Raw genomic sequence first — 27,140 nt, 5'->3', positions numbered from 1 at the left:
CTTTTCCGTCAGTGTTAAGTCCTTTCATCACTGGCTCCATGTGGCGAATCCAATATTCCAAATTCGTTGAGCTTTTTTCCGAATTTCACATCCATATTTTATCCCATCTCCCCTTTGAGTTCAACCAACGAAGCCAGTCTGCGTTCCAGCACATCCAGCTTGGGGCTCTGCTCCTCCAACTTACAGGTCTGCTCGTTCACGGCCTTAGTGATCGCGTCATATGCAGCTGGTAACCTGATCAAGGCCATAATTGCTACCGACATCCGCTGAATTTGCCGATACATCAAAAATCTACCGAATCCAGTTAGCAGAAATCCAAGTATTATGAATCCAAACATGTATATATCTTCCACGTCGTCGACTGACAAAATCGAAAAACACACCATTTTCCACCTGCTCCAAGAATATAGGGTGTATCCCACGAAATGTGTCCCATCAGGACAGGACGGGTCTCCTTTTCCCTGCCTTCCCGTCAAAAAAAGTTGATCTATAGCATTGAGAGACCAGATAGTTTTCAGAGTTTAGGTGATATGAACACAGCTGCTGCGGGGGGGCAGAGCCGGAGCAGAGAGAAAAGCGACCATCTCCAAAGAGAGAGAGAACAGAAAGGTTAAACCAAGCTTATTGGTGTTGGTTTTGAGGCAGATCCTTCTATCATAGTCGATAGCCTGTTTTTTCACGGCATGGTAAAACCAGATTTACTGTGGAAAGTGACACTGGTGTCCATCTGTTTCCAGAGTCTTGATGATTCTGGGGTTCCAGAACATTCTTCACAGTTTTCTTCCATATACAGGTGCTAGTTTGGTCAGATGGTTAAAACTTTGAGAAAAATGGGTGTTCCAACATTCCAAAACACACAGCAGAACTGGTTTCGAATGGAAAACGTATGTAAATACTGGGCTTGGAGACGGACTTGACCTCAACCATCTTAAAGATCTGTGGACTATGTATGGAACTCAGCTGGAATTACTAATTCTCCCAATAAGAACTATCTGATATCCAGTCACAATTACCTTAGAAGCTTTTTGAGGACTACAAAAGCTCAGTGACTGAGATGCAACCTGCAAATGGACACTTAAGCAAATATAAGTGGGGTGTAAGTATATATCTGACTCTGTAGGTATAACTTTAGAACTGTGAGGATTAGAGAAAATCTGCAATTCATTCAAACCTGAGTGCTTCAGTCTCGTTTTTATAGGCCCCTGAAGTTGTATGTTCTGCATATGATCATTCTACCCTGAAATAAGAACACTGCCTTCTTAAAGGCTCTAAATTAATATTACGTCCATGTCTATAGTGAGAGTATGTATACCTTTGACCAGCAATGCACGTGAGAAAAAAGGTTGTCCTTTTTCACAGGAGCCAACTACTTTGACAACACGTCACAGAAAGAAAAAGAGGACGACATTGTGCAACCGGACGGTGAACATGTGTACTACTGGGAGGTGACGCCAGAGGTGTCCCCGCTGCCTGATGATCCCGACTGTCTGACATATACCTACATCTCCCACCAAAATGTGGTGCAGGATTACAACTCTGGTCTCATTGGTGCCTTACTCATCTGCAAGCCCGGTCAGTGATCTCCTTGTGCTTTGACAACGCATTAACAAATATCTCTAACTAGAAATTCGGTCTAAATTCTATGGTCTTCCTTCTGTTTGAAGGCACCCTGGATGAGATGGGAAAGCAGGTTGGCTTCCATCAGGAGTATGTTTTTCTCTTTGGGGTCTTTGATGAGAAAGAAAGTTTGTACAGTCCAAACGGATATTCTCCGGATGACCATGTCAAATACACCATCAATGGATACACAAAGGGATCCTTGCCTAGTAAGTGTTCTCACTCAACTTATTCTAGAGACAGAACATATGATTGCTTTGTTGGGCAATCATATGTGTGCAATAATAACACGTATAAAGAGGAGCAAACTGATAAGATATGGTCCATTAACTCAGTTCATAAATATGTGAATAACTATGCTTTACTTTTTACCATTCATTCATCCATCCATCCCTGCTTAATATTGCAATTTAGCATCTCCAGTTAGCCTCACAAGGCTGCTTGTAGACTGTGAGAAGAAACCGAAGTACAAGAGTATGAAATGGCAGCAAACTGCACAGAAAGGCCCAGCCAAGATTTAAATCCATGATATTCTTGCAGTGAGCTTTGCTTTAACTGTATATGTTTAACTTTGTAAAACTAGTCAGAAGCTGTGGGGTAATTTTACTTATCATATATCAAGACATTAAAGGCGCATAGGGTTTTGAAGTTAAATATAATTTATTTTATTTTCCCATAGTCCCATGACCTTACAATTGCCCAATGTGTAAAATGAGTTTACCTCCATTTACTGCAGTTGTCTCTATATGCTGGATTAGTCAGTTCATGAGGGAGTGAATCAAACTGAATCATCTAGGCGCAGGTGTGACTCGCTGCACACTCTCGCTCACCAGGTTACTGGTAGAATGGGATTATGAGACTAAGAACAGTTAGTGTGCTGGTTTTAAAAGAAAAGGACAAAATACAACATGGATATGGAAACAGTCAAATCTATGCGCCCACGCAGGGACATTGAAAAAACTGTGATAAGGTGCAGAAGTAAACATAGCAGCATAATGGCTTCTTGCAGTCAAGATTAATTGAGAATATGACCAGGATTTATTCAGAGACAGAGGCAAGCAATTAACGCAGTGGCGGGCTGGGGTTGAAATTCAACCTGGAAGCCTGCTTTAGAGAGACCTTTGATCAGATCGCACGATGGATGCAAGTGGAACCAATTTTTATGTTTTATACATGAAAACTGTATTTGTAGTATAAAAACAATTTTTCCTATCATTAGATACAAACACTATGTGTTTGTATTTAATGATGGGAATAATGAGAATAAAAACTATTTTCAGTTTATCAAAGTTTAATAAATAAGCTACTTATTATAAAAATCAAAGCCTAATATTAAGGAACAAAAACCAAAGCCATATCCTGAAACACAAGCTAGACTTGAAATTAATCATTTTTAGTCTGTTTTAAGATGTGATAAGGCCTTAGTTTGGACTACAATCCTCAAATCTCAAAAGATCATTAATATAATTACATGCAAAGACCTATTACCAACCCAGCCCTGCACCTGAACATGTACCGGGACTGTTTTTAGCTGGTTCCTGTTGCACTTTCCTGCTCTTCTCCATCGTATTCTTCTGTCCCTTAATCTGTCTCTTCCTATTCCCCACTCCCATGACAAGCATTATTCTGTCCCTCTGACACTAACTGTCCCACTAATTTAACAGCAACAATAATGAACTTTTGTCCTGTCTGGTAGTGTAGCACTAAAAATTGTTGTCTTAGTGCCAAAGAGAGCCCAACTGATTTTACTTTCACAAGTGGAGCATTACTGCTTTCACCAAAATGCTATGCTTGATTTGTACATGCAAAAAGCTTTATAAGATTTTATTGTGGGAGTATTTGGACACAAATACATGAAAGTAGAAGAGAGGAAAAAAGGAAGTGAATAAGATGAGACAACCTACTAAAGGGAGAAAAGGTGGAAAAAAATGGGGGAGATGAAAAGGAGAGAACAAGATACCATCGTCGGAATCTGCTTCTACACCTGCAAAGAAAGGTGCAGAAAAATGCTCAATAGTGGCATCAATAGTAAACTTTCTGACTATCGTGTGCTAAGCGTTCATAGGTTTATGCAAAATAGTTCAAATAACTATCTGTTCAATTAATCAGAAAACGAGTTAGAATGCTCTTCTGTTGGCACCACTGCAAACATCCACCATGCCAGCGGGAAGAGGTTTTTACTAGTTTCAGAATAGTGTCTGCATACAGTAATATGAGGCTGAGTAATGATAGTGGGTGACTGCTGCAACTTCTGAGTTGCAGGGGCACTGATGTTTGGTATACAGTTTGGCTTCCTTGAGTTGAGACACCAATGTTATGCCCACATCTTATTTGGTAGCCTGGTTTAGCTGGCAAACAAGTAACGTATTCTAAAGTGATAAAGGGATGACGTTTTAGCTCAAAAGGTGATGCTGGAGCATCATTTACTTTAAATAGTGGAACTTCATACACCACTAACATGCAAGGCAGATGTGCAGCAGTGTATTGTGAAAATTCACTATAGGAAGATTTACATACAAAAAGAGTCTAGAATAACTTTTATCAACTGTTGTGCAATGAGTGAAAACATACAAATCCACCTTTGTTTTTGCCCCAAGATGTAAGTATGTGTGCTCATGCCCCTGTGAGCCTGCACCTGGTGGGCATGAGCTCAGAAGCCGAGGTGTTCTCGGTGCACATGAACGGCCAAGTCCTGACGCACAGTGGCCACAAAGTGTCATCAGTGGGCCTGATCAGTGGTTCCTCTGCCACCGCCAGCCTTGTTGCTTCCCACGCAGGCCGCTGGCTGCTCTCCTCTCACACCATCAAGCACATGGAAGGTGGGTGTTCATGAACATTTAAATAAAACGTCTTTTTTTTTTATTTTGCCCGGCTAAAAGAAAATTAACGCATTGAAACAATTGCAGCTGGCTTGCATGGTTTTGTGGACGTGACGAAGTGTGAGCAATTTAAGGAACCCTTGAGGAGGATGACAATTGAGCAAAGACGAAACAGCAAGGAGTGGAAATATTACATTGCTGCAGAAGAAATCGTCTGGGACTATTCAAACAACCAGAACGAAAATATTGATGAGTGAGCAACATTATTTTGACATACATTGCTAACAGTAAAAAAGTTTTGCACCCTTACAGGTTTCCTTTGTTTTTGCTTTATTTTATGTCAGATCAAGCTACTTTTAATATCAGAAAGGTAACTTGACTACATCCAAAATGTTTGTTTTTTTCAAAGGATGGTTGCTATTCTGAAAAAAAAAAAAAAGCTTTCCAAACCAACCTGGTCCTATGTAAAATATAAAAAAAGTTATGCCCCTTAAATGTAATAGCTGGCTGTCCTACCCAATAACAACTGCCATTTAGCATTATACCTGACATGGGTCTTGAGTTCAACTTTCCATAATTTAGCAACACTGGAGGATTTTCGAGCATCAATGTCTTCTTTATGGTCATGTCACCACATTTCAGTCTGATTTAAGTCCAGACTTTGACTGAACACCATCATTTGGTGTTTTTAAGCTATTCAGAGGTGGCCTTGCTGGTGTGCTTCACGTCATTGTTCTGCTGCGTAACCTGAGTGTGCTTGTGATTAAGGTCACAAGTTGATGGCCGGATATTCTCAGTCAGGATTTTCTGCTAGAGTAGAATTCATGGTGTCACAAATTACGTTCCTGAAGCACCAAATAAGTCTGTGATCAGCACATGAAGACTACCCTGTAGTAGGAAGATTATTGGCCTTTTTGTTCTTCTTGGTCAGCAGTGGATCTGGCCTTGGGACTCTCCCATGGTGGCCATTTTTGTCTCTTTCGTATTTTTGAATCTTTAACTTTGATCATAACTGAATCAAGTGAGGCTTGCAATGCTTTGGACATTGGTATTGGTTATTGTGTGTCCTTCTGGATTAGTTGTTGATGTGCTCTTGGATTCATTTTGGTAGGCCAAGTAGGTTTGCTACTGTCCCGTGTTTTCCCAGGTGGCAACCAGGCATGGGTGTGACCAATGAAACTGAACTTAAAGAATGTGCCGTATTCATGATTTAACAAGGGGGGCATACAGTTATATTTTCACAAGTTGCTTTGGATAGCTTTGTTACCAATATAAAGGGGATCACCTTTTCAAAACAGTATTTTGTATTTCCTCAGGATATCTTTTCAGTGTGACCAGAGAAGCATAAACAGAAGAAATCTGCAAAGGGGCAAACTGTCTTTCTGAAGCATTATAACATGTGACTGATCCACAGTGCAATTCTGTTTTCATTCCCCTACAAGAAATACAAAATGAATCGGTATCTCGGATTTACACTGAAAAGGTTTTCTCTTTGTGCAGAGACTACAAGCTCCAGTACCTGAGACGTTCAGCCAACCGCATCGGATCAAAGTACAAGAAGGCAGTGTACACGCTTTACAAAAATGAATCATTCACTGAAAAGTTGGAAAACAAGCAAAGGAGGGATGAGCTGGGCATCTTGGGTCCAGTGATCAGAGCACAAATCAGAGACGTCATCAAGGTAAGACAGAAACGGAAAGCATTAATAAGTCTGACCTCAGCAATAAAGGTTAACCCAGACATATTAAGCTTAAACCAAACACAAAAGACTGATATTCCCAAACTCAGTGCTGACACAATATTACATAGGGTAGCAGGCACAGTGTGATCATGTTAGCCGGATTAGATTGTGCCTTCATGCGCTCTCTTCCTCCTCCACAGATTGTTTTTAAGAATTTGGCCTCGAGGCCTTACAGTATCTACCCACATGGCCTGACTTTAGAAAAGTCAGAGGAGGGAGTCAACTACCCAGAGGGAGGTACGGATTTTTCCCTAAGCAAGACAGTGAGAAAACGTACGATTTAAAATATATGAAATGATGGAGCTATTTGTTACCTGATTGCCAGGAAACCAATCTCACGGCGTTCAGCCAGGCGAAACGCACACCTACGTGTGGAAGGTACACGAGGAGAATGAGCCTTTACATGCTGACTCCCGATGTCTGACCCGGATATACCACAGTGCCGTGGACACGCCACGGGACATCTCGTCAGGACTGATAGGATCCATGCTGATCTGCAAGACTCAATCTCTCGATTTCAGGAATGTACAGGTGAAGACCACAGCATTTTTAGTTCTTTTTATTTATGTAGGTCCAAGTTACACCAAAAGCTATCTTGTGGGTCTTCAAGGAACAAATCCAGTAACATCCACTGTTTCAGTCACAAATACACTTTTATACTCAGTCCAATAAGAATGAAATGAAATGCTATTCCAAACGAGCAGATTTAGGTAGGCAACAAATTTCATTGAATATTAACTTTAAAAAAAAATCATAATGCTGGGTAAAAACGGGTTACAGTGGAAAGAACACACTCTTGTTGGGTAAAAAGGCCCAGGAAGCCCAAGCCAGAGATTTGTCACATGCCTTGGCCAGCTGAGGCTTAGAGGAAAAGAGACACAGAAACAGACTCATTTATAAAACTACCCAGAGAGAAAAATAACACAATGTCTTGTAATGAACTCTTGTTCTGAGGTGGATAGATGTCACATGGGCCCAACACTGGAGTTAGTGGGTATGTGAGGGTACTCACCAACAGCTTTCTATTCTGCACTATGTTGCAAAAATATTATATATTTTCTGATACTTAATACTGACAAATTAATAATTTGAATACTACACCAGAACCAATAGAAACATATTTCTAATTAAGAAATGTTAAATCATGATCATAGTAAAGCCAACATAATTATCAGGAGGGTTGCTGAATATACACTTTGCCACCACTGACTTTGTCCACAAGTAGTCACAGAAGGTCATTACAGAAGACGTTAGTTCACATAGGGCTGTTTCCAAGCATATTTGTGAAACCAAAAATTAATAAAGATGAAAAATTCAGTACCAAAAGTAATGACATGATTGTGAAAGCAAAGCCCAGTAAAATATCCCCCACACCATTAAACCACCACCACCAGCCTAAAGTATTGATACAAGGCCGGATGGATCCATGCTTTCATGTTGTTGACACCAAATTCTGACCTTACGATCCGAATGTCGCAGCAAAAATCGAGCTGGTAACCTTTTGCCAATCTTCTATTGTCAAATTTTGGTGAGCCTGTGCAAATTGTAGCCTCAGTATGCTGTTCTTAGCTGACAGGAGTGGCACCCGGTGTGGTCTTCTGCTGCTGTAGCCTATCCGCCCGAAGGTTCGAGGTGTTGTGTGTTCTGCATACCTTGGTTGTAACAAGTGGTTATTTGAGTTACTGTTGCCTTTCTATCAGATCAAACCAGTCTGGCCATTCTCCTCTGACCTCTGGAGTCAACAAGACATTTGCGCCCACACAACTGCCGCTCACTGGATATTCTGTCTTTTTTGGACCATTTTCTGTAAACTCTAGAGATGGTTGTGTGTGAAAATCCCAGTAGATCAGCAGTTTCTAAAATAGTCAGACCAGCCTGTCTGACACCAACAACAGTGCCACGTTCAAAATCACTGAAATCACCTTTGTTCTCCATTCTCCAGTCTTCTGTAATGACCTGATGCTCTGTTAGAACTGAAGCAGATTTTTTTTTTACCATGTCCACATGCATTGAGTTGCTGCCATGTGATTGGCTGATTAGAAGTTTGGGTTAACGAACAGTTGGACAGGTGTACCTAATAAAGTAGCTGGTAAGTGTATACTGTATATACAGTATGAAATGTGCAAAAAGGAGAGTCTGTGTGCAGACGGCTGCAATGTGTTGTGTCTGTGTGTGTCCATTAGGGATATCAGGCGCTCCAGGGGTCCTCCAGAGTTTAGCAGTCTCACGGTTTCTGGGAAGAAGCTGTTCCTCAGTCTGGTGGTCATGCTGTTAATGCTCCGCAGCCTCCAGCCAGAAGGGTGCAGAACAAACAGTTTGTGTGCGGTGTGCGTGGGGTCCTTGATGATGCAGGAGACCCTTTTCCTGCAGCTGGAAGTGTAGACGTCTGTGAGGGTGGATAGGCTGCGTCCCACAGTTCTCTGTGCAGCCTTTACCACCCTCTGCAGAGCCTTCTTTTCTGCCGCAGAGCAGCTACTGTGGCACACAGTGATACAGGAGCACAGGACGCTCTCCACCACACATCTGTAAACGGGTGACAGGACTGAGTTCCCCAGTCTGGCACGCCATAGGTCCTCCGTCATGTGGACACACTGAAGCTGGAGAACGCTTCCCTCGCTGTCCCTGCTATATACAGAGGAGGAAGGGGCCGATGTTGGCCCCTTCAGAAGTCCACGATCACCTCCTCGGTCTGCTTCACGTTGATGCCGAGGTTGTTTTCTCTGCATCTATCCTCCAGCTGTTCCATCTCCTGCCTGTAGTCAGATTCATAGTTGTTGAGGATACGTCCAACCACAGCTGTGTCATCTGTAAACTTCACAGTGAGACAGTTCTGGGAATTTGCGGAGCAGTCGTGTGTGAGCGGGGTGAGCAAGAGGGGGCTCAGTACACAGCCCTGGGGGGAGCCGGTGCTATGTCCGGTCTGACAGAAAGTCCAGGACCCAGCAGCAGAGGGTAGAGCTCAGTCCAAGTGTAGTGAGTTTGTGTACAATGGTCTGGGGCATGATAGCGCTGAAGGCAGAAGTAAAATCTGCAAAGTAAGAGTTTTTGTTCTCTAAGTGGGTGAGAGTAGTGTGGACCACAAAAGATGTGGCATCCTCTGTGCATACAGAGCAAAACTTAAGGGTTATGCACTTCTTCAACACTTTACATATGTAGATTTTTTCCCCCCGCTTGCCAATGACTAACATTAAACAGACTCTGGGTTACCCAATTTAACATACTCAAACATTTAAGAAATTAAGGAAACATTTGCTATAAAGATTTAGCATTTTCCTGTTTTAGCCTTTAGAATTTGACTATTTTAAACTTTTAGAATTGTATATACATGTTTGATGTACTTTTGGAGTTTCTAGTTAAAATATAAACTTCAACAAAAGATAATTTGGATCATGTTCTTTGTTCCACAACAGCCACTGGTTTCAGTGTTGCTAGTTGGCGTCATATCTACAGAAGAAGAATCCTTCCCAAACTCTGAAACATCTGAAAATATGTGTTTCGGTCTCAGTCAATGTATAAAGTGGGGGACATAAATATCTGTGACGCTAAACAACATTTAAATTGTAGGGGAGAGTGGGGTAAGATGAAACAGAGGATAAGTTGACCCACCCCCCTGTATCAAGACAACTGTGCATGTGTGTTGTCATATGACCATAAATTCTGCAAGCATCAATCATTTTGCTATCCCTGTGATTGATAGAAGCATCTGGTAATGTGGTATGCTTGAGTTTTAATTATTTGTTTTTACAACAAAAAAAACTGTAAATTTTTTGCATTTCCATTTTCAGATGAAAGTAAAGTTTGTATAATTAACATAAATGTGATCCCTTTTAGCTGAAGGTCAGCTTGAATTGCTAAGCTAGGTTGTTTTTGTTGGCTGTGGGGTAAAGTAATGGAAAAGCCTTGGGGTAAGTTGAGCCACTGAACCACTACTGACTAACATTATGTCTAAAATGTCAAAAAGAAAATTGTAATGCTATATTACATAGAGTTACATAATTTTTTTCTTCCTAATATTTTACACATTGTAGAAAACTAAATATGCCATGAGAATAAAGCAAAAAGACAGACTGGCGGTCTACAATGCTTGAGGAGATAGAGAGAGCAACCAGTGGGGTCAAGGCAGAAAAGTCCATAACAGCTTAGTAAAGTCTCGGTTGAGATCTTGAGGATGAAGAAGAGAGTTTACAATTTCTCTGAAGTATTTGAAGGGTGCACCGCTTAAGAAAACCCAAACTTTACTTCCAAGGGAGATGATGTGGCACCTTTCCCTCAAAGTGGTGAAGGAGCAATCTCAACCTCAAAAGGCTGGAGAAACAGCACAGACAGGGCGACATATATTATTCTGCAACTTTGCGGGGTAGAATGTGGAGTAGTTAGTTGTTGAGAAAACCACACTATACATTTTTGTGAGTTTGTTACAGTTTGTTACAGTTATTATACTCTGTTAACAGTTGTTCAATTGTGTCATCACTTTAAAAAAATATTTGTGTATTTGGCTTGCTATGCATAGTTTAAGATTTTCTTTGGTATAATTTAAAATGGCGCTCTTGTTCAAAGTGGAAAAGCCAATAAGTCAATTTGTATGTTGTTTTTTCTTATGTCACGGATGCATTCTTAGCCTTTGCAGCTTAAGCAAACCCAACATTGATGCGGGTACCATTTTAGATGATTCATTCTGGCGAGCTAGCTAATTTGAGACAACTCTATGTCAAAGTATGTTTCATTACTGGTTTGTCACAGCACAAAAAAATAGAACTTTTAAAATGTAACTTAAACATTTATAACCCTGAAATATTTTATTAGAAAAAAAATATTAGTGATACCTGAAGACAGTAAGAATATTTCTTAAGATTCATCTTTGTCTTCTTTGTTCCTGAGGCAGGAAAACCTCTGACTAACACAAACTAACACATGAATGTGCAAATTATTCATATACATTTCCGCATTTCACCTAATAACACTTTTTGTGTCTGTTTTTTAACAAATCTCTAAAGACTCCCACATTGTCAGGAGTACCGTGTGCATACTGTGAGTTGTGCGGACTCCGCATGGACTGTCCACGGACATTTTAGCCTTCATAGTCGAGCGTACCAATTGCCTACATTTCTTGTGACAAATACCTACATTTCCCACACATTCTGCATGTTGGACCAAGTGGTAGAAGGGATAGTATCAAGTTTAATGAGCTGGTTGAGCACATAGAGCCGTTTCTTCTCCAGCAGGCACCCTCCGCACGTCTGTCAGTGTCACGTCCTAGCGACTACCTGGTTAGAGCAGCTCATTGTATAAACTCAGTGTCACATATAAAATAGTTCAATATGAACATTTCTACTCATCGAGCAGTTTATAGTGTGACACCGCGTAAGCAGTCATAAAAATTGAGCTTTGCCACGTGGAGTTTGCCTTGAGTCTGCATGGCTAAAAGTTTTGTTTTATCAAAACAAAAAGCCTCTGTCATGGATTTGTCTATGGATGAACCCAGAACGTACACCACACACGGAGCTTGGTATTTAGTGAGTTTATTGAATAAGATGGCTATTGGAGGATGAAACCAGAGGGCCAGGGCTGAACTGGAACTAGGGATGTAGATAAAGCAAGAACTGGCCAGGAGGACCAGCAGCACGGCTGAGTGAAGACTTGCAGGAAGCTAAAGTAGGGAGGCTGGCAGGTGGAGTGAGCTCTGACTAATTAGTGACCAACAGGTGTGACTGACTGCAGAGGGAGTGAAGGGTAAGCTGAGAGGAGGAGGAGGAGGAACTGAAACCTAACAGGAATAAAAAACAGACTAAAACTAAACCCTGACAGCCTCTCTCTCTTGTATATCAGATCATTAATATCAATTAGATCAGGGATTCCCAAAGTGTGGTGTGTTGCCCTGGGCGTGTTTACCTGCTGAAGGTAACTGCTGTGAAACAATCAGAAAGATTTCGCTGATTAATAACATCTTTATGGAGCACTCTGTTATTGTTACTCTGTGCCTCCTTACCAGTTCTCGCTCGCTGGCTGGCTTGCCCGCTCGCTCGTCATCGGACACAAATCAATTCAAACTTCTTCGTGTTTGTATTTTACGGCGTAAATTGTGAGTCAGACTCAAATTTAGAAGCTGGTACATGAAATAAATAAAATGGGAACACACACATAGGTAGATTATCAGAGTTTATTCCGTGAATCCACTTGGATGATCTCTGCTTCAGAGACGTTTCACTTTGTGGAAGTGTGACCAACCTTTCTCTGGCTTCTGTTGTGGATGTTGTGTGTAACTTTTTTGCAATTTAATTCAAAGTATGCTCTAGTTTCTACATAACCTTTGTAGTATATATATATATATATATATATATATATAGAGAGAGAGAGAGAGAGAGAGAGAGAGAGAGAGAGAGAGAGAGAGCGAGAGAGAGAGAGAGAGAGAGAGAGAGAGAGATGGATAGATAGATGATAGATACAACATACTCCAAAATACTGATATCAAATCTTTGTGGATGCCCCTTTGTTATACTGGATTTTTTTTCAAGAAGAGAATCAAAAGGATGCTCAGACAATAATCAGTTTTCTGAAGTGCACAAATGGTGTGGCAGTAATAGGTTCTGCTGGAAAATGAAACTGATTTTGTACGGTGGCAATGTGCCCATGAGAAGTCTTGGGTATATTTTGTAAGATATAAATACATTTTGAGGAAAGGCTTTAAAATTTTTCATAACCCTATGATCCTATGTTATTTAAATTAAGATGAGTTGAGAGTTTAGTGTTTAAACCTTATGATGTTCATAAACTGACAATAGAAGGCTTCTTTTTGTTTTTGCAGCTGAGAGCCGACAAGGAACAGCATGCCGTGTTTTCAGTGTTTGATGAGAACAAGAGCTGGTATTTGGAAGACAACATTCGGCAGTTTTGTGACCGACCCAAAGTCAACAAAGCTGACCCCGACTTCTATAAATCCAATGTTATGCACAGTGAGTTTTACCGTTACCACAATAAAATTAACAGCAGAGATCTTGTTATTACTCTGTATTTTAATGCGCCAGCAGTAAATAGTTAAGGTGTCAAAAGTTCTAAATATTTAAATAAATTTCATGGAAATGCAAATACCTCTGGGTACCTAATCTAACTCTAACTCTAGTTTTTTTTTTTTTTTATTCATCATTAAAAATTCATTTTCTGAACCAATAACACACAAAAGTGCTTTGCAAGCAGTAGAACGTGAATAGATTTGAAAACATTAGGTTAAATTCTCTGTTGTGAAAGTAAGCATATGACATCTGGAAGGCAGGTAGAAACTAACAAATGAAGTATGAAGCATTACAAGCAGTTAGCTCCAAGACCGGAAATATAGGAAATTCAAAAGGGGTATCATTTAAAACAGCCATTGTTCTCCGGTGTAAGGTTTTTCTGTATTAACATAATTCCTCTAAATTGTTGGGACTTCTTGTGTATTGCATCCAGCTGTTTGTCACGAAAACTAATGTCAATCTTCTTTCACCTTAAAGCAATAAACGGTCATGCCTTTGAGAGTGGCCCTGTTTTGGGCTTCTGCAATGGGGAGGTTGCAACGTGGCATGTTTCCAGCACTGGAGCACAGGACTACATCCAGACAGCTACTTTCTATGGCCATCCATTTGAGCTGAATCAAAGGACAGAGGATTTTCTCAGCCTCTATCCAATGACTGGGGAGACCATCAAAATAACCATGGACAACATAGGCAAGTCACAGCTACAAATGCACTTTTTATCACTATTGTATCCAGAAACATTTCCAAACATCCCTATGTATATCTGCCTCTCACCAGGTGTTTGGCTTTTGGCTTCATTGAACACACATGAAACAACAAAAGGAATGCGTGTCAAGTTTCAAGATGTTGTGTGCTATCGGGACTATGAATATGAGTATGAGGACAAAGGCACAGAATCAATCGATGAATTTACTCAGTGGAATCCTCCGAGTTTTGAGGAGATCAAAAAGGAGGAGAAATCAAAATCGGAACCAACAAAACCAGTGGAGATAGATATCTTCACAGAGATGTTTGCAGAGGAGTTAGGTCTGCGGTCACTGAAGAACCAGTCTAGTAACTCAGATGTGGAGATACTGAACTTGAGCTTTTTGGACTACGATGTTACTGATGTTCCTCCTGGGGATGGGAATACTAGTCCTAATCAAAAGGAAACAAAGAATAAAACTGAGTCCGTTTCAAATCAGACTGCAATGAACCATACACAATGGAACGTTGCATATGGCCAAAATGTTACGGAACATAACCTGCACAGTAGTATCAGTAAGAATGCAACACGTGTACAGAATAATAGTACTCAATCATTGCTTGACAATGACACAAGTGTTTTTAACGGCCACAGTGTTTTACCAAGCAATCAAAGCTCAGTGACCTCATACAGGAGTATTTCTGTACTTACATCCAGTCCCAGTAACGTTACTGTCATTGTTGCTGGCACAATGAACTCAACAGTTGTCAGTCCTACGCACTCAACTATGCTCAATGCTACAGGCACAACAGTTTTCAATGCCACAAGCTCAACAATTCCTGGAAATGTATATTCAGACAGTGCCAACTTTTCCACTGCAATCAAGGACCCCACCACTCTTACAATGGGAACACAGCAAAAGGCCAACGAAACCACTGGGATCCAGGAAGCCACCAATAACATCATGCCTGTACGATCACAAAACATTACTAATCTTACTATAACATTGCCAGGGGATTCAATTTCCAAAGATGAAACAACAAAATCAAATCTATCTGGCAATAGCTACACATCTGTGGACATGTTGCCTGATGACTCTGAGGTTCAACTCACTCTTACAATGGGAACACAACAAAAGGGCAACGAACCCACTGGGATTCAGGAAGCCACCAATAACATCATGCCTGTACTATCACAAAACATTACTAATCTTACTATAACATTGCCAGGGGATTCGGTTTCCAAAGATGAAACAACATCAAATCTACCTGGCAATAGCTACACATCTGTGGAGATGTTCTTGCCTGATGACTCTGAGGTTCAACTCACTCGAGGTGATGTGTTCTTTTACAGTGGGACTGTGTCCGACCACAGCATTGACCCAACCGACAGTCTCTCTAATGACACTTTGTCACAGAATCTGACTAGAGTGGATGATCATAACATAACAACAGAGCATGGTAACGTGTCAGCTGATGGAACAAACCAGTCACTGTCCGTTCCAGGACTCAGTGTTAAGGAAGTCAGCATGGTTGAGCATAACCACACCAGCTTGGAGTTGGAGGTGTTGGTCAACACAGGATCCAGATCAGATTTATTAGAAAGGAGCTCAGAGAAAGGACCTGCTTTTCCTATAGAGGTTTCCAATTCATCTTCAATTGAAAGTATCTCCAAGGAGATTAATGGTTCATCTAACCAATCTCTCACTGGTGGTTCAGTGAAAGTGCTCAGTTCTGAGGAGTTTGGTGCTTCAGACAGCAGTGAGGAAGTATTTATCTACGTTAAAGAAAACAAATCAGAGGCTATTAAAACAGCTTCCTTAAGACCACAAAGTCACAACTGGACCTATGATGCAACTCACTCCATGGTGCCTGAGGAGATTCCTGACCACATGAAAAAATACTTTGAGAATGAGGAGCTTAAAACGACACCACCTCCCAAAAAATACAAAAAAGTGAGCCTCAGAAAAATACCCAAGAAAGGTGAAGGCATGAAAACAAGGAAGAGGAAGACGTACAGGCCTCTGGCCAGGAGTGGTGTACCCTTTTCCCCCCGAGGATTAAACCCAGGGTTGACGCCCCGAGGGGCAAGGCCCAATGTACCACAGCCGGTCACTGATGACGAGGCATTGCTTAACATCCCCATAGTTATTGGTTTACCCCGGCCTGATTTCAGCGACTATCAACTGTATGTTCCTGGAGATGAACCAGAACATCTTGAGATGAATCAACAAGATGTTACAGAAAATGAATACGAGTATGTGACGTACAAAGACCCCTACAGTGGCCATGAACACATCAAGAATCTCAACCTGGATGAAACTACTAAATACTACTTAGAGTCATCTGGCCCCAATGTTAAGACATATTTCATTGCTGCAGAGGAGGTCGAATGGGACTATGCTGGCTATGGTCAGAGGTAAGCATACTAACAAGAACAAAAAGATGTCTTTTTGCAAAGGAACATTTTAAAATCAATAAAAACACAGTTTGAGTGAACTATGGTAAGAGAAATCTTTTTAATTACCACAGGAGACAAGAAAAATCCCAGCAAAGCATGCGAGAGACCAAGTTTACCAAGGTTATTTTTCGAGGTTACCTGGATAGTAGTTTCAGGACTCCTGATCTCCGTGGAGAGATGGATGAGCATCTAGGCATCCTTGGGCCTCTGATCAAGGCAGAAGTTGAGCAAAGCATCATGGTAAGCTTGGTTCTCTTAGAAGGAAATGACTTTGTTTTTTCGTTTGTTTTTTACTTATTTTAGGATACATGCATAATTCAAATTTGAAGCCTGCTCAGTAGAAATAAAAACTGATCCGTAAAAGGTATTAAAAGGAAAAATAGAGGATACTGTATACAGTGTCATCCTATAATGTTCCAGATCATCAAACAAATCTCATTATCAGACAAAGGGGAGGTGGCTTGAGAAAGTTAATTTACTAGCAGCAAGTTCTTCAATTTCTAGAGTTACGATCATTGGTCTGGTGGTTCTGATTTTGATACTGCAGTATTGTTTGTTTGTTAGCAGCAGTTAAAAAAAAGTTAATGTAGAGTGTGCCCTGTTCACTACCCTGTTCCTGTAGTGTTCCTGAAACAGTTCATGGACAAACGGTAGTGAGACCACCAAGACCCTTTCAGCTCCTGTCACTATCCTCTGCTTGGAGAATAGTGTGTGGCTCTGCATCACTGCAGCCAAAGTATCACACAGACAGTAAAATGTTAGATGAATGCTGGTAAGGAGCTATGTTTGCTTCAGTTTGCTGTTTAAGTGCAGCCACCTGGATCATTTTATTCCGATTAGTGTTCTTTGATCAGGTGAGGTAATAAAGGATCTGCAACGACTGAGAGGAACTTAATGGTATCAACTGTCTCTGCAGCAGGGTTTCAGAAGCTAAGGGGTGAACACTCAGGTATTAAACTACAATGTTAATAATCTTTTTGCCTTGAGCACCGGCTTTTTGCCCTTTTCCTGTTTGACCTGCTCTGTTTTCACTAAATAATCATTCCCTTTAATGCACAGGTGTGTGTGAAGAGCATTGTACTGAGCACACAACCTAGAAGGGTCTCAGATCTCAGCTTGATGAACTTGCAGTTTTGGTAAAGAGTTGGTTGAACCAAGGGATGAGTTTGAATTCAGTGTTTGTGTGTTCTTTATCTAAAAATAAGTCGCTAAGCAACAGTATAAAATGGCCAGGGCTGCACTTAAAATATATGTTTTGAATTTGTTGATAATTATCAATATCGATCCAATATGATTTCTATTTTATCAATGTGGGGTTTTTTTCTATATCGTCCAGCCCCAAATAGAAGTCTTTGGACAGAACCAAGCAGAGCTTGAAGTTTTTTGATGAACAGATGAATCAGCATCAGCAAACCTGGAGCTTACAAAAGGCATTTTCACTCTGTGATATCAGACAAAAACGATGTTACAAGTAAATAAAAGTACCTTAAGTAGGAGGTTGCAAGTGTTTTGATTTTTTTCTAAAATCTTATTGAAAATGTATTGTTAAATATATCTTGGAAAGAGATAAAGAGACAAAGATATTTCCATGACAGAGTGCTGTATATTTTTTGTAGACTCAATTCAGCTTCGTTAAACAGACAACAGGATAAAGAGCATAACAAGTTTATGCCAAAAGTGGTATGATCTATGGATCAACTTCTCTGGAAGTAATATCCTTCTACTAGTAGTTAAACAAAGTAAACAATTTTCTGTCTGTAACTGAGCTAACAAACATATAGTCAGTGTGTTCAACTGTGACCTGTCAAAACTATTTCAAAATGTTTAAAACTTTTAATGTCTGAAATACCCAAAGCCAAATCTTGTCTCCTTTGTCTTGTAGATTGTGTTCAGAAACAACGGCAATCGTCCATACTCTTTACACCCCAATGGGGTTTCCTATTCGAAACAGTTTGAGGGTCTGTCCTATGAGGACGGCTCAAAGCACTGGTATAAATACGACAACGAGGTTCAACCCAATACCACCTACACATACATATGGAAAATCAGTCCTATGGTCGGGCCAGCACCGGGAGAGTCTGATTGTCGGACCTGGGCATACTACTCTGGTGTTAATCCAGTAAGTACTCACAGTAACTAAGAACAAAGCCAAAACTTTCACACATTTTCCTAAAAGCATGTATGAGTCACAAATTGTAGAACTATGCAGTGTCCACATAATCTTGTAGTATAGTGGAGCCAGTGACAACAGTTTGCATAAAACTTGACTTAAAATCTGTTTGAAGGAATCTAGAGCCTTACAGCTAACAAAACAGTTTCTATGTATGGTGCCTTAGAAACCTATTCATTCCCCCTCAACTTTTTAACAATTACCAACAAACTCCAATGTCCCTTATTGAGAGTTTATGTGAAAGACCTGCACAACATAGTGCATCACCGAAATGTGGGTAGAAATTGATTGGTTTTAATGATGCATCATGCCCTGGTCAAGTGTCAGAATTTGATGTAGACCAGGTGTGGTCAAGACCAAGCAGTTCAGCATGGAGAGCCAAAATAAAATTCAGCAGCATTGCAAAGAGCTCCACAACAAAATGTCAACACATTTTTAATAACTCAAATCCTTCAGAAAATCAATTGCTACAAGCTACCTAAACTTTTTTTTTTATGTTTTCGTATCTGATTTTTTTATTCCTTAACTGATAACATGAATATAAAAACAACTGAAGCCAGATAATGCCCTCAGGAATACCTAGGGTGGTCCCCCCTTTCTAGACTTCAAGCCATGCCGCGACCCCTGCTCCTGGTGGTCAATCTAAATACTTGCTCCCAAACAGGTATTACAAGAATACTGTGATTTATAACAACCCTTTGTTTAAAACAGCGAACCGTGCAGCTTTATTTAGCCCCATCCAAATTCCCATCAACCCCGACCAGCAGGATACTGCCACTCTGTCCTCTGTCAAAATGGCAGATTCAGGCATTTATGCAGTGCTAGTTTTCCACCACCCGAAGCATTTTGCATGCGGAACAGGTCATCTAATCTCGTCTGGATAGAGCAAACTTTCTTCCACAGTTTTGCCATTTCTTCTACATGCCTTGTGACTTCTTATGTCTTTTTTATAACAAAAAGTGGCTTCCGGCCACAATTCCACAATGCCAGATTTGTGGAGTGCACGGCTGTTTTGGATGACTGATTGAACAGAGCTCTTTAAAATGTTTACATCTGGCAGTTTTAAACTAATCCAGTTTTAAACTTCTCCGCAACTTTCTCCCTGCTGGGTTTTCTTGGTCTTCATGATGCTGATTGTTTACCAACGTAGGGCCAGAAACTGAACAGCTGCCTTCATACTGAGATAAAATTACACACAAGTGGACACTATTATTAATATGGTGAGTTCTTAAACCAAGCAGTGGCCCTTGATTTTGTTTATTAATCTATTATTTTAGCTCGAATGGGGCTGAATATATAGCCTGCATGGCACACTATTCAGATTTCCATTTGTAAGATGTCAAAAACATGGATGATTTTCCTTTAATTTCTGCCTGCACTAATTTTTGTTGGTCTAACTTATAGAAGCCCAGTAGAAAACAGTATTTGTGGGTCTAGATCAAATAAGGTCAGCAACACATTGCATAAATAATGTGCTTTTAAAACATTTCTTGCAGGAGAGGGATATCCACTCCGGCCTGATTGGTCCTTTGCTGGTGTGTCGAGAGGGCACTCTGAAGAACAAACCCCTAAACATGAGGGAGTTTGTGCTGCTTTTTATGACCTTTGACGAGTCTCGGAGCTGGTACTACGATCGGAACCGTGAAGTCATTCAAAGGAAGACCCGAAAAAGAGTTTGGCATAACTACGACATGGAGAACCTCAAGTTCCACTGTAACATTTTTTAACCTTTGTGTCTTGATTAAAATATATCAGTTAATTTTTAAAGAAAACATTTAAATTATATTTTGTTATAATTATTTCAGTATAAAGACTTGAAACTATGGGCTAAGTTGCCTACTGCCCCATTTTAAGGATTAGAGGAAACCAGTAATCAAATTGCCTATTGTGTCTGTTTTCATGTAGCCATCAATGGAATAATATTTAGCCTTAAGGGCCTGAGGATGTACACCAACCAGCTTGTGCGGTGGCACCTGATCAACATGGGTTCACCCAAAGACATTCACAGCGTTCACTTCCATGGGCAGACTTTCAAGCACATAAAGACCAAGAGCTACAGACAGGCCGTGTTCCCTCTGCTGCCCGGTGAGAGAAACACAAACAGCAGTCCAGCAACACACACACACACACACACACACACACACCTCTTATGATATAATACCATCCATATGGTGACATGGTGTTTATAATACTCTGCTATCTTTGCAGGCAGCTTTGCAACTCTGGAGATGTGCCCTTCTAGACCTGGTCTGTGGCAGCTGGAGACGGAGGTCGGTTTAAACCAAAAGAGGGGGATGCAGACGCTCTTCCTGGTTCTAGATAATGGTGAATGCAGTTAAAAGTCAAACACATTTCTTATGAGCCTGCAGAACTGGCCACAACAGCTAGTTTACGTTTTGGATGGAGCAACTAATACAATTACTGCCCCCTGGTAACGGTGTGTTTTAAAGCCTCAAAATCCAAACTTTTTGACAATGACGCAGTCATTGGGCACAACATCTTTACATTAAAAGCACATGGTGGCAAAAAATAAAATAAAAATGATTTGAATATTTAATTTTTACTAACAAAACAATTACCAACGTTAATGATGTAGTTTAGCGACCAGTAGTCTAGTCACTGCAGGTCTAAAACATGAAAAGGCCAAGATCTCTGTTGAATGTTTCATAAACCTTCATCAAAATATGCCATGATAACTAAAGCTAGTCCAGCTAACAAGGCAGTACAAGTTGGTACTCAGGCATACATAATGCAGTGGCCGGTGAGAATGTTTTCCTTTAGCCACTAGGCCTCTGTATAAAGGAAAAATTATGGATTACCAAAAAAAGGTTTGTGTAGATGGGCTGCACAGTGGAGCAGTGGGAGATAGGCACCAGTAACCCCCAGCGACCCCATGAGGGATTAAGCAGGTCAGAAAATGGATGGATCGTTTGTGTAGACTGAATAATTCTCAAAGTAATTAGTTGATTTCAAAACTGCTAGTTAAGTTATCTTATATTGTAAATTAATTATATAAAGTTTTGATAACCTGCATGGTTATCTAAATCTCTGCCGCACCTAAAACTGTAATTTAACTTCTACTGCGATTTACAAAAGCTGTACGAAACGAAATTTCGTTCTGTACGCACTTTGTGCATACCGAATGACAAATAAAGTTGTCTAAGTCTAAGTCATAAATATCTTTTTTAAAACAAATATTTCTTAATATGGGTTTTATTTATCCCACTGAATAAAAGTACTGAATTTTTTACATTTTTATTTTGCTTTTGAAATCAAATATATATTTATTGTATCTTTTTTATACACATTCTTATTGGGGGTGCAAATAATTGAAAATGTTCTTATTTGATGCCAGAGATAAACAATCAAACAAAAAAGATCCTTTACAAGGATGTCATTCATCTTATAAATCTTGTCAATCCAAAAACCTTTTTTCAGGTTTAAGACTTTTTTTTCCAAAAACAATTCTCTTACACTGGCTGGTTGTAATATAACGATTACATGTTTTATATGTATTTAAGACTGTTACCGTCCTCTTGGTCTTGAGTCCGGCAGCGTGAAAGATAACCAGATCACAGCCACCAACACAAGAGGTATTCACACCCCTTCTTCTGCATCTGTTCAACTAACAAGTGAATCGCACCCACTCAGAAATAAATGACATGCAGGCCAACACTGATATAAATGAACTGTCCTAATTTTTAAGGATACTGGGCGCCCCATCTTGCCAGACTAAATAACGCTGGTAAATACAATGCATGGAGCACACAGGAGAAGGGCAGCTGGATTCAGGTAAAAATTTAAAAAATTTCCCACAGTATGCAAACTTTCCTTGTTTAATTTGTCTCGGAAGTCAGAGCTTGGAGCTAGAAATGCCTGGTTTCCTGATTGGTAGGATTTGTTCTTTTGATGCCAACTGCTTTTAGCAATACAAGGAGATAAAATATACTTTTGTCCATTTTCTATGTCAGAAGTTCAGCTTTGATAAAATTCAGATGTATTCAGAAGATGCAAAACTCTGGGTTTCCCAGCAAGCTCCGCCTTCTCCAGTAGCAATTCCTGTTGTTTTTCCGAATGGGGACTAGGAAAATCTTGACTTTCAAGTGCAAAAAGAACATACTTCATACATTTAATTAGTTTTTTGTGGACCTCCTGCTGTAAGGTGGACTTTGAACGACCAGTTGTGATCAGCCGGGTGGCCACACAAGGAGCCAGGCAGTTATTTCAGTCCCAGTATGCCACAAATTTCTCCATCTCATACAGCAATGACCGACGCAAGTGGATCTTTTACAAGGGTGACAGCAGGGATTTCTGGAAGGTAGGGAAGTTTGGGCCATACACTTCCACATCCACTGTCGCTTGTTTGTGACACTGTCTGTCCTTGTTCCATCAGACGTTTCAAGGAAACGAGGAAGCCTATGAGAAGAAGGAAAACACTTTCTTTCCTCCTGTTATTGGACGGTTCATTAGGATCCACCCAATCACCTGGTATAACGCGGCAACAATCCGCATGGAGTTCTACGGCTGTGAGCTTGATGGTAAGATTTTGTTTAGCAAGAGAATGTGGACAAAAGTCAAATAAATACTGGTTTGGTCTGATGTATGGCGTGTGTTGGGTGTAATCTCTGTCATTTGCATTACGGAATCACGTATTATTTTCTTGTTTGGTGGCTTAACATTTCCTATGTAATACCGTCTAAAGGAATGCTTTAGTGTCTGACACCAGCAGATCCGTAAGCCGTCTTACTTTCAGGGCAGGACCTCCATGGATCAGACTTGTTCAAACAGCCCTGGGTAAATTGTAGCCAGTTTTGCCCGTAAAACCATCCCTGAGCCATTTGGTGCATTATTGTGCTGAAAAAAGGTGACAGTCATAAGGTAGTTGTGTTTCCATTAAAGGGTATGCATGGTCCACAACAATAGGTTAGATTGGTAGAATGGATCACAGTAATATCCACATGTATGGTTGAATTCAACATTTCCCACCAGAAATATTTTGTAAAGCATTGAACTGTCTCTTCCATAATGTCCTCTTCCCATCATCCATCCTGGTGCCATGTGATCCCCAGATAAGAATTGGTGTGTCATTGTTTTATGAAATGTTTATTTCAGGATCGGGAGAGATCGGCAAACACAAATAAGGACTCAAACACTGTTTCTGTTAGAATATAAGGCACACATTTATTATTCCCCACAGAACACAGCAACACACAACAGCAAGCACATCGCACACGCAAAGTAGCAAGCACTTAAAGCCTGGCAAGCTTTCAAACAGGCGTGTTGTTCCATCTCTTACCATGGTTAGGACTGGGAAGTCGGTCAGTCCGGTTAGAGAGCCATCCACGCGGCCGAGCGTCCATACAACCCACGGCTGACTTCAACAACTGAGGGCGGTCCCCTCCTTTTTATACCAATAAACAAAGTATCAGATGGGAGCGAGAGTGGCCACTTCTCCCTCCCATCTGAGCTGTTCGTCCCGTTTCCAAAACAAAACCATTCCCAGCATCTCAGCAGTGTGTGAAGCAAAATAATATTGCAAATTCAGATAATAGCGCAAATATAAGCAAAATAAGGAACACAGAATCAGTCTTTCCCACAACACATTGTCATAGGTTCCCACCACAAGTAAAGCAAAATAACACATGTTGTTCTTAGTTTTATGTGAGCAACATAACAGACAAGAGCATATATGTTGCTCTTAGTTTAAAACTAACCAGTTTTTCCCAAAATACATTGTCAAAGAACAAAAATAATTCTTTAATGTATCAGTCATTCTGGTTGGACAAAACTGCAAGTCTTTGACCCCCTCATGTTGCATGAGGGAACCTTGACCTCCTATGATCCTGTTGCTGGTTCTCCACTGTTCTTTTCTTGGGTCAATTTTGATAGATACCCACTCCTGGAGACTGGAATACCCTACAACACAGACAATTTTGGACATACTTTGATCTAGGATTTAGGCTATCCAAAACTGGGGATGGGCTGAATAACAGAGTTATTGCTGTAACTCCAATAACTCGGAGAAATATGACACTGATTCCAGATTGTTGAACAAATCAGCCCCACTTTAAAACAACCCTGTAGGAAGGTGCCACTCTGTTAATTTGAGGCAGTAGGTGAAGCATTTTGTGTTTACTGTGGCCAAAAGGCTTTTACAAAGCTGGGAGTACTTTCTGTTGGTATAACGATATATATTTAAAGAGGACATATGCTTGTAAGTTATTTTTACATTGAAATCATTCAGTTGTGGTTTATATAATTTATGGTTTATTAATTCCTTTATTGTTGCCCCACAGCCCCTCTCTTGCCCTTGTTCTGAGGAGCGTCTGGGAGCTACTTCTTTTGCTGTGATCTCTTTAAATCTAAAGGAGGCACTTCAGACCCCCCCCCCCCCCCCCCCCCCCAGATCACAGAGCGTTCCACTCCACCCACTGTATACACTGGAGTGCTAATAGCCCGCTGTTAGAACGAGTCACTTTGAAGCCACCAGCCGCCATATTGGTACTCCCTATTTCCCCCCAGTAACTAGGGAATATGTGCGCTACAGCATCGAATAACGAGGGTTTTCTAATGTTCAGGGGGGGCTTAAAACCTTTAAAATGTCAAATGCCATATACTTTATGTTATGTTCTAAAACTAGCAAGTACTGAGAGAGTCATGTGCTGAAATATTTCGCATTTTATTCATTTAAATATATAAATATAACATTTATAAATATATAAATAACAATATACAAAACATATATTTACATATATGTATACATATATATACATATACACATATTTATATATACATATATGTATATTTAATATGAATAACATGTAAAATATTTCAGCACCTAGTTTCCTAGTGGTTGATAGTGTTAGAATATCCACTGACTGTAGAATTACCTGTGAAACGTTTTCACTCAGCCAGAAAACTGCTTGTTATTGCAACCAAATCCTATGGGATTCTGTGAGAGTAGGGAGTAGCAAGATGGTGGCCAGTGACTTCAGTTTTTTGGCAAAATCAGCACTCCAGTGTATTATATAGCTCAGTGACTCCACCCTGTTCGGCCATTTTTGTAGTGTGCTGTGGGACGTTGTACTGAGCAAGAGTAATCCGCTTGTAGCTTCGGCATCCTTCAGCTTGGACTAAAAAAACACAAAAATACTATTTTAATATTATATTGGTTCAGTGCACAGTACTTTTCATATTAAAGTGTAATTTAGTACAAACTGTTTTGTACAATCCAAAAGGAAAAGATTGACATAAGAATATAATAAAAAACAACAGCAATTTACAACCTCCCCTGGAACCCTACCACTAGCTACATCCAAGCCTTTTGACTCAAGCACTAGAGGGTTGTGTTATGAATTTCCATTTCTGATGTCTGTTATTAGGCTGTTCAGTGCCTTTGGGGATGGAGAGTGGATTAATCAAGGACAGTTCCATCACAGCCAGCTCTGAAGCCCCCAGCTGGTTCTATGGACCCTGGAAAGCCTCTCTTGCTCGCCTCAACACACAAGGCACTGTCAATGCATGGAGAGCTAAGGTAGTTATCACCTGTGATATGTGATATTTATATATGCAGTGCCTTGCAAAAATATTCCCACACTTTGAACTTTTTCATATTTTGTCGCTGCACCACCCCAAACATCAATATGTATTTGGAGTGATGTAGTGTAATAGTCCAACCCAAAATGTTGTATAGCACTGTGATGGCTTGGTTATGAAGCAATACTCCATGTATAGCTCATGGAGTCCTGTTAAATGCATCATGTGGATGGAGTTGATTTTGTCAGATAAAGCCAAATTGAAACTTTTTGGACTACAAACAAAATGGTTTGTGGTCAAAAATCAACACAGCATATTCCCCTGATACTACCCCACACTGTAAAGTATAGTGGTTCCAGCATCATGCATCATTTTCTTTAGCAGAGGCATGGAAGCTGGTTAGATATGTTGGGAAGACACATATTTATATATATATATATTTATTTATATATATATATATATATATATATATATATATATATATATATATATATATATATATATATATATATATATTATAAATATATATATATATATATACACATTTATATATATTTATATATATTTATATATATATATATATATATATATATATTATATAATATGTATAATTTAACAGGGACAGTACAAATTGATGAACATTTCTGTAAATGTGTCAGTATTAGCTACAAAGCTCATTTTCAACCGTTGACCCTCGACCAGGTGTATAAGGCCAACAAATATTAAAAGTTTAAGCATTTAGGAAAAGAATAATGAGGATAACAAATCTGAAAGTTCATGCTTGTTGTATAACTCGCCCATTGACAGCTGGAGATAGCCCCTCCCCCCCCCCCCCCCCCCCCCCCCCCCCCCCAACCCCATGAGGGATTAAGCGGGTCATAAAATGGTTGGATGATGTTTGTGATTGTCATGTGACAAAATGGAAAAATAGTCCAAGAAATAACAATTAACTCTGAACAGGAACTATTGCATAGAAACTGAAGAAAAAAATCAGGGATCTTGTACCATGGAAAAGTGATCTGATGCTGACTATACACAAACTCAAGTGGCAAGACCTTTGATAACATTTGAAATAGTTAATAAAGTTCTTGTGACCTATTTCATT

At 40.1% G+C, this 27,140-nt stretch overlaps 1 protein-coding gene across 1 annotated transcript in view; it reads left to right on the top strand.

Moving 5' to 3' along the window:
* Nucleotides 1-27,140, top strand: part of f5 (coagulation factor V) — a 36,618-nt gene that overhangs the window by 8,457 nt on the left and 1,021 nt on the right. The window contains exons 4-23 of the mRNA XM_036138853.1: nt 1,360-1,572; nt 1,665-1,826; nt 4,215-4,436; nt 4,524-4,689; nt 5,937-6,117; nt 6,318-6,414; nt 6,503-6,708; nt 12,980-13,127; nt 13,662-13,874; nt 13,962-16,287; nt 16,401-16,569; nt 18,212-18,448; nt 19,996-20,212; nt 20,405-20,584; nt 20,708-20,824; nt 22,021-22,092; nt 22,206-22,291; nt 22,662-22,817; nt 22,893-23,037; nt 25,882-26,033. Coding sequence (XP_035994746.1) covers nt 1,360-1,572; nt 1,665-1,826; nt 4,215-4,436; nt 4,524-4,689; nt 5,937-6,117; nt 6,318-6,414; nt 6,503-6,708; nt 12,980-13,127; nt 13,662-13,874; nt 13,962-16,287; nt 16,401-16,569; nt 18,212-18,448; nt 19,996-20,212; nt 20,405-20,584; nt 20,708-20,824; nt 22,021-22,092; nt 22,206-22,291; nt 22,662-22,817; nt 22,893-23,037; nt 25,882-26,033 — 5,465 coding nt within the window. The remainder of the gene's footprint in view (nt 1-1,359; nt 1,573-1,664; nt 1,827-4,214; nt 4,437-4,523; nt 4,690-5,936; nt 6,118-6,317; nt 6,415-6,502; nt 6,709-12,979; nt 13,128-13,661; nt 13,875-13,961; nt 16,288-16,400; nt 16,570-18,211; nt 18,449-19,995; nt 20,213-20,404; nt 20,585-20,707; nt 20,825-22,020; nt 22,093-22,205; nt 22,292-22,661; nt 22,818-22,892; nt 23,038-25,881; nt 26,034-27,140) is intronic.

The sequence above is a fragment of the Fundulus heteroclitus genome, chromosome 7 (genome assembly GCF_011125445.2).
Source record: "Fundulus heteroclitus isolate FHET01 chromosome 7, MU-UCD_Fhet_4.1, whole genome shotgun sequence".
In the NCBI taxonomy this organism is placed as follows: domain Eukaryota; kingdom Metazoa; phylum Chordata; class Actinopteri; order Cyprinodontiformes; family Fundulidae; genus Fundulus; species Fundulus heteroclitus.
This window is presented reverse-complemented; position numbering and strand designations above follow the sequence as displayed.